General features: G+C 37.1%; 1 protein-coding gene across 1 annotated transcript; it reads right to left on the bottom strand.

Moving 5' to 3' along the window:
* Positions 1-14: 14 nt before the first annotated feature.
* LOC117235676 (transmembrane protein 231-like) lies at positions 15-9,520 on the bottom strand. Its single transcript, XM_033497935.1, has 8 exons — positions 9,367-9,520; positions 9,050-9,213; positions 8,810-8,932; positions 8,502-8,709; positions 8,181-8,429; positions 4,248-4,522; positions 3,175-3,582; positions 15-1,783 (listed from the first exon to the last, which is right to left on the bottom strand). The coding sequence occupies exons 1-8, from the start codon at positions 9,503-9,505 to the stop codon at positions 1,655-1,657; spliced, it is 1,695 nt and encodes a 564-aa protein (XP_033353826.1). The 5' UTR covers positions 9,506-9,520; the 3' UTR covers positions 15-1,654.
* Positions 9,521-9,810: the final 290 nt, after the last annotated feature.

Raw genomic sequence — 9,810 nt, 5'->3', positions numbered from 1 at the left:
TTTTTTTTTTTTTATTTTACAAATGTTAATCGACGCGATATAAAAATTTATGCAGGTGTTTGTAGCATCACATGTCCAAGGCAATGAGAGTCGAAACAAAGAAATACAGGATCGAGGGACTACGTTTTCTCTTTTTCGCTTAAAAAATCTGTAGATGTTACAAATATAAATAACATGGCTGTATTAAACATTTTGTATTATGCGGTAACGGAAATTACTCGATCATTGTAACGAATGTCACATTCCTTCTATACCATTAAATTCTTATTCTTACGTTTCAATGGAACGAAACTAATTCGCTGGATGAGACATTTTTTGGTAACAAGTTAACAAAAATATTTGTAAATATATTTAGATACCCAGGTAAAAGTTATAAAATATTTATCATTAGGTTATGTTTATTACTCGTAGTAGGATCATAATGGTTTTACCGATAATCCATTCGACATGGAATTGGTAAAATACTGGTTTTCGTAACTAGATCTCGAGCTTTATCATTACCGTTTCCACCTTGCTTTTTCAACTACGTGTCACGTTATCCGTCATTTATAAAAGCAACGTTTAATGCGATTATAACTCGGTTACATTGTTTCCGGGAAAAGAAAGTACAGAAAGCATTCGATAATTGTACAGAAAGATGTTTCCCGTAGTTGCTATGCTAATTCAAACGTGAAACTTTATTGTTTTTCGCCATTTCTTAATGACACTTTTGCCAACGTATTTGATAGATGTCTCTGATTAAAACGAGTGCGACAAACTCGTAGAACCGATCCGTCCTCTCCGTATATATAACCGTTTAGGTGTCGCCTTTATTTCCAAGATATCGTAAGGTATCGCTACAGTGTATTTCTGTTTCTAATTACGCGTCTGTGACAGCGTACACGTCGGTATCGGATGCCGGCCGATTATTCCTCCGTTTGCTGAGAAAGATGGCAAGTCCGTTGCCGCTGCACAACGGGCATATGCAAGGCTGCAGGAACGCAAGAAACGTCCGTTATAATTTGTAACTCGATTAAAAGCGAATATCATGGATGTATCGGGTTTGGGTTTGCCTTGGTACTTTCGATCGAACCGTCGCCAAGTAAACGACCGACATCCAATAGCGATGTATACGCTGGCACAGAACGCACGATTATAAGCAGAAACGGAGTGTACAACGGTAGCTTGTAACATCTTGGAAAGTAAGCGAGATGGACGGTTGTTATATGTGTGGGAAAAGGATACTCAAAAAATGTGGCGCTTTACAACGTATTAAAAAAATCATGGAACTGAAAGAGAACGGAACGGTTCTACGAGTTTCACCATGAGCCAATCGCACGATGTAATTCGAATTACATTTACTTCTTGATATGTATTTAATTATCATTTACTAAGTAAGCAAATACGCTCCAAATTACGCTCCAAATGGTATTTGGTGTCGTTCAAATCAGAAAAATGTGACAAAGGTGTTGGTAAAGGTTTTATCGATCACGAGTCAAAAATTTGGCACGTCCAAAATCTCAGTTTCTAGGAATAGGATCGTTTTTACGTGTGCGCGATTATCGAATGTTTGCCGTAATGATACAAACCGAAGTCACGTCCGAAACCTGTTGATTGTGAGCATGAATTCTTAAATAACGACAACGTCTTCCGCTCCTTCGGAACGTCTGCAGAGTTATCCTTCTGTAAGCGGCGGCGTAACCCAACCATACTTCTCGTGCGTTTTTACCAGACTTCTGAAGGATTCTTCGGCGGAACGTCTGTTAAATTCTTTGCTGGACTTTGGTTTTCTCGCTACGCGGCCCTGAAAAGTAGTTTGCGGAATAAAATAGTTTTGTTTGTACGTGCGCGTGCGTGTGTGTGCGTGTGTAATTGTTTATCCAATAAATTTTTCTATACATACACAGGGAATTATCTTGCAAAGCTCGCAAGGAAGATTATTAATATGTAATTAATGACTATAACACGTAACCGATATATAGATATATATATATTATATTATATTAGGTTATCCGGAAAGTGTCTTTCTTTTACAGACACGTCTTTTACAACGACGCATCTTTATACAAACGTGAAAGCTAATCTATCGAACGTTGCGATCTTTATCTCGATAGAACGAAATGGATAAAATAATAGAAAAGGGAAAGAAACTTTTCGGACCACCTAATATACATATATTTAACCGATAACGATTAGCCGACTTGACAAACAAGCAGATTATCAGTTTTTTTGACGGTTAAATTTAATCCAGTTAGGATCCCATCGATGGTAAACGGGGTTCGCCACTTTGATTTTACAATTTCTTTCCACCGTTACGGAGACTCGCGCTTTCGGTTTTCTATCGTGTCTAAACGATAACCATTTTTTTCTTAATCCGTCGAATCTAGCTACAAGGGTTCCTTCCTTTCTTCGTAAAAATGACGACCATTTACCAGTGTCTCTCCGTATCCCCTAAATCTCTTTCAAGTCCGTGAAGCGTTTTGTTCCATTGTTGTCGTAAAAACGACGATGGTATCGAGCGATGTTGGCAGAGAATCGCACTATCAAACATTTATCAGCTCCTTACCGTATATTCTTAATCTCTTTCGAGCCAGCGCAGAATACTCACTCTGGCTTTGTAACTTTCTTTTGCCGATAGTCACTTCGAGATTATTCCCAGCATCCTCAGGTACACGGTCTCCTTTTGCTCCGCGTGCTCCGCAATCTCTATCGCGTTATTCGCACGAGCTACGAGACACCTTATTCTCTAACTATTCGTTCCATTGCTCGATTATATCGCCAAGTTTGATCTTATACGTTCGACGCTTCGGCCTACGAAAAGTCAGACTTTTCTACGTCGAGAGTAAGTAAAAGAACGCGAAACAACGTTCTTCCGTTTATGGGCAAACCTTCGAAGAAATAGAATAGGAATAAAAGTAGATAGTGCGAATGTGTCGCGCAAAACGGTTGCTCGAGCTGACGCAAAATATTGGTTTTTCGCCTGTACTTTCGATATACGGTGGTGTGTACGAATACCCCCAGACCTGTTACGAGTTACATGTTACTTCTGTTGGCAAACACGACGGTTGCCCGACGAGTATGTCCCTTTATAATAAAACGTATCCGATCAAGCGTACATGTTCGCAAAGTATCGGATCTTTTGGAAACTTTGGAATCGGCGAAAGATCGCGAAGAAGATCGAAAAGGATATTTTACCTGGCCTTTAACGATGCTGGCCGCGAATTGCGTGATAACAGCTTCGATCGTGTACGCACTGGCCCATCCTCTGGGCGTGAGAAGCTCCATACAGATCGCGCCGCCTTCCATAACGAAGCCTTTCTCGATTCTTGGCGAAATAACGCGCATAAAAGGCGGAGCGAACGGGAAACTCTCGGGAAACACCATATGGAGAAGTATGTAAGGTATATCGAGCTCCCTCATGTCCGCGGCCAGTTCACTTTCCGGATCGATCTTGTGCAGTCTCACGTGCCACTCGAACAAATTGTCGTTTACCAACTCCGCGGTGAACGTTGACTCCAGTCGATTCTGCGTCCTCTGAATTTCGCTTAGTTCCTTCATTAAACGACGTAAGCGAACTCTGTTAATCGGCATTGCAACCGTTCCCTGAAACAACGTTAAAATTACGAAACGAATCTCGAGTTACGGACAAAGTTTCGTCATTTCACGTTCGTAACAAGCGTTTATTTTAACGTCGTTAACCACGTTTCGATTACACAGCTTGTCGACAAAAAACGCTCGAAAGCTATTCGATTTCTACTAACTAACGAACGATTTTCTCGAAAACGACGCGCCATGTGACAATATTTGTATTAACAACGCTACTAACACACTTACTAAGACGTAGAAATTAATGGGAAACTAACGATCCAAAACCATATTTACTTCTACGTTTCAGACTACGTGGTCTGGTGTTGGTGTTGGTGTTGGTGTTGGTATTCGTTGGAATACCTGTCATATGCAACGTAAATTGTTTATTCGCTTTACGGCTTTATACGGTTCGATTAAACGCGGTCAAATTAAACGCGAAAAAATTCAAATTATAATAACAGAGTGTGTCTGCCAATAAATTTGCAAAAGACTTCTCTCCGTCTTATCCATCTTGTCTTATCCGTCTTATCGACAATTATGAAGCGAATCTTCGATATTGAATTCGATCCGCGTCCGTAAATTCGACTATTCGACTATAACGAACACGATCTATATAAAAGATACGTCTGTGAATACATCTGTACACATAGTAAATGGACACATAGTAGTAAGAAAAATACCTGCGTGGAATTAGCAGTAGATTTTTTTGACTTGAAGAAACAACTTGCATGATTAGAGTTGCTAGCGCCGGGATTGTCGGACAATGCGGCATCGGTAGGAGTGACCGCATCCGGGCGATGATGTCGACTCAGAAGCCTCCTGGACGGAGAACTCGTCGAACTGCTTGCTCCGTCTTGCTCCGAGATCTTCTCCGAGGGTCGAAAGAATTTTCGAAAAGCAGCCACCACCTTCTCCTTCGATCTCGTAGACATGGTTCTGCCAGTTTTACGATACGCTAAATATTTATAATCGTAATTTTCTGTTGGTCAAATTTCCACCATCTCTGAAACGAATCGATACGATTAAAAATATATAGTTTAATTTATCGTTTATCGTTCAAATGGGTGGGCGATAAAGTTTGTCAAGAAGGTATGATCGAACATTGAAATTTCGATTTCCGTTTCGTTTCATACTACCCCGATAAGAGCATCAACTGCTCTGCGAATTTTTATGAAACTTCGCGTCGTTACAAACAACGCTTATTTCAACCTAATTTCCACCTAACGATAAACACAACCTTCGTTTCACCCGCTAAACGTTACGAATGTTACGACAAAAGCACTACTTTGAATATTCTCTATATTTTGTCCGTATTACGTTCGTACGTACGTTACGTCCGTATTATTCGTTCTGCGTGTTTCACACACTTGTGTGTGTGTGTGTGCGTGTAATTAAACATTCGCGGTCTATCTATGAAAAGTGATTACCTGAAACGACGAATACGTTACATTTTTCCATAATTTTCACACATATACACGTTCCGATACACGAGTCTCTCAATTTTTACTAATTTTTAACGACATACCAAGTCAAAGCTTTTGAAAAGCTTCAAACGGCAAAGTAGAACGATATAAAATACAATTCTTCTCGATACCTATGAAAAAGTAAACTGACTGACTCGTGTGTTATCATTACGTTATCAAAACAACAAATAATTAGTAGATTTACGTAAACAATTTGAAATCTCTCGAGTCTCTGAAGTCTCCCTAAAAAAAGAAAGCGATACAACGAAGCACATTTTTTATGACAACGTGGTGGACAGATACGTTTGATATAAATACATTTAATATCCGCCGATAATCGTTGGCGATTAATATAAATAAACAAACTATTATATTATTAGTCAAACTAACCGGAACGGTATAAAAGAATTTTCTTGCAACACGAGCTAGCACCTCGACGCGCGATAACGCGCCTTCTACGACACACGAATCTCTGTGCTCGCTCTATGGTGGTAAAACGGTAGAACCACCAACTCCATTCAGCAACGTGTAAACGAGATACCATGTATACGATTCGTTTCATAACGTCACATTACTCGTTACTCTTTGATAGATGGAGAAACAGGTTTCCTATATTGCCAAAGCGCGAGTATCTTTTTAGCGGAATAATTAATAGAAGAAGAAGAGAAAGACGAAGGTTCGTCGTAGGAGAGTAGCGTAGGAAAAAGAGGCTGGTGCGAGACAAGGTTCGGTAAATATCGCGCCAGCATCCGCAGCAGCACAGATATAGACAGTATTTAACACGAGTCGTTTGCAACACTGCACCACTCACCCTTTTCTCCCTTTTCTCCCTTTACGATCAGCGGTTATTCCGTTTGGACGACCGTTTGCTAGTCATCTACTAACGCGTCCGTGGTATATAAATAATGGAGAGAAGAGGCGCGATGCGTTCGCCTCGAGAGCACGCACGGACGCAGTACGTAGACGACAACGGAACACGGCGCAGTCTCCACCCTCGTTGAAACTGGCCGGGCGCGTAGTTCGGAAGGGTTGCTAGCAACCATGCCCAGGGCCGTCTCTTAACCTCATCCAGACCAACGCCTTATTACCATCTTTCGAATTTTCAAATGTTACGTGAAAAGTTCAAACTTATCTTAAAATTTACCAGTTAAAAGACGAATAAATTACGAGAAAAGCAACTCTGTCAACTATATATCGTTAGCTCCGATCGTCCAGTCTGTTTTAATTACTGTTTTCATATTTTACGACATTTTCCAGCCTATCCCAACATTTTACTATGCTGTTACATTTTACACATTTTATTTTATTATCATCGCTTTTAATCAATCGCTCGCTCTATAGTATCTTTCTTATCACCTATATACCTTCCATAGAGATTTCGAATCGTCTAATCCGAATTTACCAAGAGATTTATCATTTCCATCGGATCCAATCGTCGTCGATGACGAATAACAGGTCGTTTCGCGATAGATACCTAGTATAAAGTGTTAGAAGCGCGTTTCAGCCTATTTCATTCCAAGCAAAATCCCTTTTATACGATCTTTTAAAAACATAATGTTTTACACCTATCTCGATTAATTACTCGGTGATTTTTTCACGATTCTTTAATCACGGACGATTGTCGTTTCACTGCTACGGCAATAGTATATAGTGGTATGGCAGTTGTACAAGTTTTCACCATTTCCAGTAAATCTGTTACGCGACCCCACATACGCTGTATATGGTTTAAGAAGCGCCATTCATTATACGAAAGTTACGAACGAACATCGATACGTCTCAAAATTTCAAACGAGTACGAAGCATTATCTTTTCAAAAATAACTCTTTTTATCATTTTTATTAATCGGAAAAATTTGTCTGTATAAATAGCTTGTCTGTAAAAAATTTCATCCAATTATTATATCATTATGTTTCACGATAAATAAAAAAAACCCATTTCCAAAAATATAATAAATTCCATCTGAATAGCAATATTAAGCAGTAACATATTAGGATGCCTTCTTTATAACATATAAGAAATACCGTACAACAATCTAAATGTTATTTTAATCAAATAATGCCCGTCTACTTTATCCTACCAATCGTTCAATTATTTTTTACCGTAATCATTCGTGGTATCATGCGCGATACGAGACCAACTATTAACTATTATAGCGCGCCTCTACGCGTGCGTGCGTGCATGCGTGCGTGCGTGCGTGAATGAAATTATTATGTAATAAATTAGATCGAATTAAGAGACATAGTTAGTTAGATAAGTTTCTAATTGATTACAAATTTTAAAATACATTTGTTATTGTTTTACGCGTGTTTAAAATATATAGCGCGATCGATAAATATTTATTCGTGCGGAACCGCGTTATAAACCGTATAGTGCTTTCTAGCGATACCTTAAGCTATCATCTATAGAAAAGAAACGAGTATCCAAGAAGGAAATATATTCGATCCAAGAAAAGTCGATCGCAACGAAAGATAATGATCTACCATATTAGATGATAGAACTGCATAAAAAACTAAACGATAAAATAAGCGCAACAAAATTTCTGATCCTTTGCACGACACGATGAAATGGTACACGGCATTCCTAATTTTTCCTTTAAAACAAATTTCATTGTATAATAAAGCTACCGTATTACAACCAAGTTATACGGTATAAATAAAATTGAGAATCCATCACGCGTGATTCGATTTATACAATATTATAATTTATTCGCTATATAGCCTTACGAATTTATACAATCTGCGGCCCTGTTTAATGCAAGTAAATTTAATAACTTAATATCGATCCAATTCACGCGTATCATATTGGCAAATATTAGATTACATAGGGGCAGATTGTAACTGGTCAACCTTTTAGTACAACATGAAAATGGTACATAAATTAAAAATCTTATCTAGACTAGTGCAATGTAGTAGATAATTCAGCGTGTAGCGATAATTTACCAATAAAATTAATTATCATCTCCTGATATTTTAAAGAACTTTTAAACGCTATAAAAAACACTCGTATAAAAAGATATAATATATAGATACTAATGTGTCGTAAATTTCAGTATTTTTAACATTCACTCGCTTAACGCAATTAAATAAAAATAATTTAAAATTAAAATTAAATTAAATTATACTTCTACTTATTCTTGCAGATACTATTTACTCTTCCACGGTTTTATAATATAACAATTTAAATATCGATTTGAAAATAAGAAAACCAACACATGCTTAGTTACGTAAGCAAATACCAGAAAGCATGATAAATATTGAACCCATATCCATTTCAATTCTTCCCAAATACTAGGTTGATAATGAATTAAATAATCCCTATAAACTAGTTCTCCTTGGATAACTACTACGTTTTCGCTCGAATAACCCGACTGTTCCATTACATATTTATCGCTTATTTTAGCTGCAACTGAAAGAAATTTTTATTACCGTATCTTCTTTCTAGTAAGGGATAACATTGAAAAATACCACTTACATTTCCTCTTAAAATTTTCCATAAGTAATTCATCTATGGAATAGTCAGCAATTTCTATACTGTGATTATACGTTTGATATAAACCTTCGCTAGTGATCACGCTCTTTTGTTGCAATATCAAGTCACCGTAGAAACATACTTTCTGCGCCTCTTCGTTTAACGTATGAGTAAAATATGCAATGGATTCTATCGTCGTCTCCGCTAACTGCTATAACAGAATTAATATCGTCGCTTATAAATAACAAAGCAAGAATAATACAATAGCGATAAGAAGAAACGATAGCAAAATAACAAACGTACGGTCTTACCTTTAGTTGGAAATTGAAGAAAAGTAAAAGTTTAAGAGATCTTATAGGTTCGTCGGTATAAAAGTGTGCTTCAAACTTTAAAATGTCCTTTCTACCATCCATATTTGTATCTATTTCTCGAACCTAAAATCTTTACATTCTCATTAATTCTTATGCAAAATATATATACGATAACAACAATTTACAAATATCAATGTAATAATTCGTATCTTTTACATTATAATAAAGTAAAGATAAAACCTTTATCAATATACAGTCATCCTTGATTTCGTTATCCTTGTATGTTTTAGAAGTTGAACAAATTATAGGATTAATACTGTAATCTCTGTTTGCTAACAAAATATATTTGTAGTTAAACGATACATCAGGCTTCTCCATTAGTACACGATTTTTCAACGAGTAACCTGAAAATTATATTAGTTAACTATATAATACAGAATATAAAAATATAAATTACGCTGCCATAAAATAGGATACCATAGTTATGAATGTTACGAATTATGCTAAAATATACTGACATAACTACGTGTAAAAATAAAATGTTAAAAAATATATACCTCCTGTGTTCGAAATAATGAAAAAAGGGGTAATCAACGATAAAACTATAAGAAATAGTACGACGAGAAAGCTTAAAGAACATATTTTACTTTTGTATTTATAATCGATAGGACTTGAAAATATTTCGAGAGCAGCCATTTTGGCGCGTTCCCTTGGAAACGAATAAGAAAATAAGTATATACGTATATACACACACACACACACACACACACACACACACACACACACACACACACACACACACACACGTAGGTACATGTGCATAAGTAATAGCCGCAAAGATATAAAGATAGAGCACGGGCAGTCATACGTTATGTTTATATAGTACAGCGTAAGTGGACGCGATGTGGGAAAAGAAAGAGAACGCTGGCACAGAGGCGCCTTCTGTCCTTGTCTAATTAGGCATTTATTGGAAATTTTTGGATTTTATTGGAAATTTTTTA

This window comes from Bombus vosnesenskii, unplaced genomic scaffold (assembly GCF_011952255.1).
Source record: "Bombus vosnesenskii isolate JDL3184/JDL3185 unplaced genomic scaffold, Bvos_JDL3184-5_v1.1 scf7180000013319, whole genome shotgun sequence".
Taxonomy (NCBI): Eukaryota; Metazoa; Arthropoda; class Insecta; order Hymenoptera; family Apidae; genus Bombus; species Bombus vosnesenskii.
This window is presented reverse-complemented; position numbering and strand designations above follow the sequence as displayed.

What these genes read in the sequence shown, in the direction of transcription:
- LOC117235676 (XM_033497935.1), bottom strand. Translation starts at nt 9,505, where the DNA reads ATGGCTGCTCTCGAAATATTTTCAAGTCCTATCGATTATAAATACAAA. An exon ending in ATGACTGTATATTGATAAAG is followed by an intron (nt 8,933 to 9,049) that starts GTTTTATCTTTA and finishes TAAAGATTTTAG; the next exon opens with GTTCGAGAAATAGATACAAA. An exon ending in CTACTGCTAATTCCACGCAG is followed by an intron (nt 3,583 to 4,247) that starts GTATTTTTCTTA and finishes ACGTTGTTTCAG; the next exon opens with GGAACGGTTGCAATGCCGAT.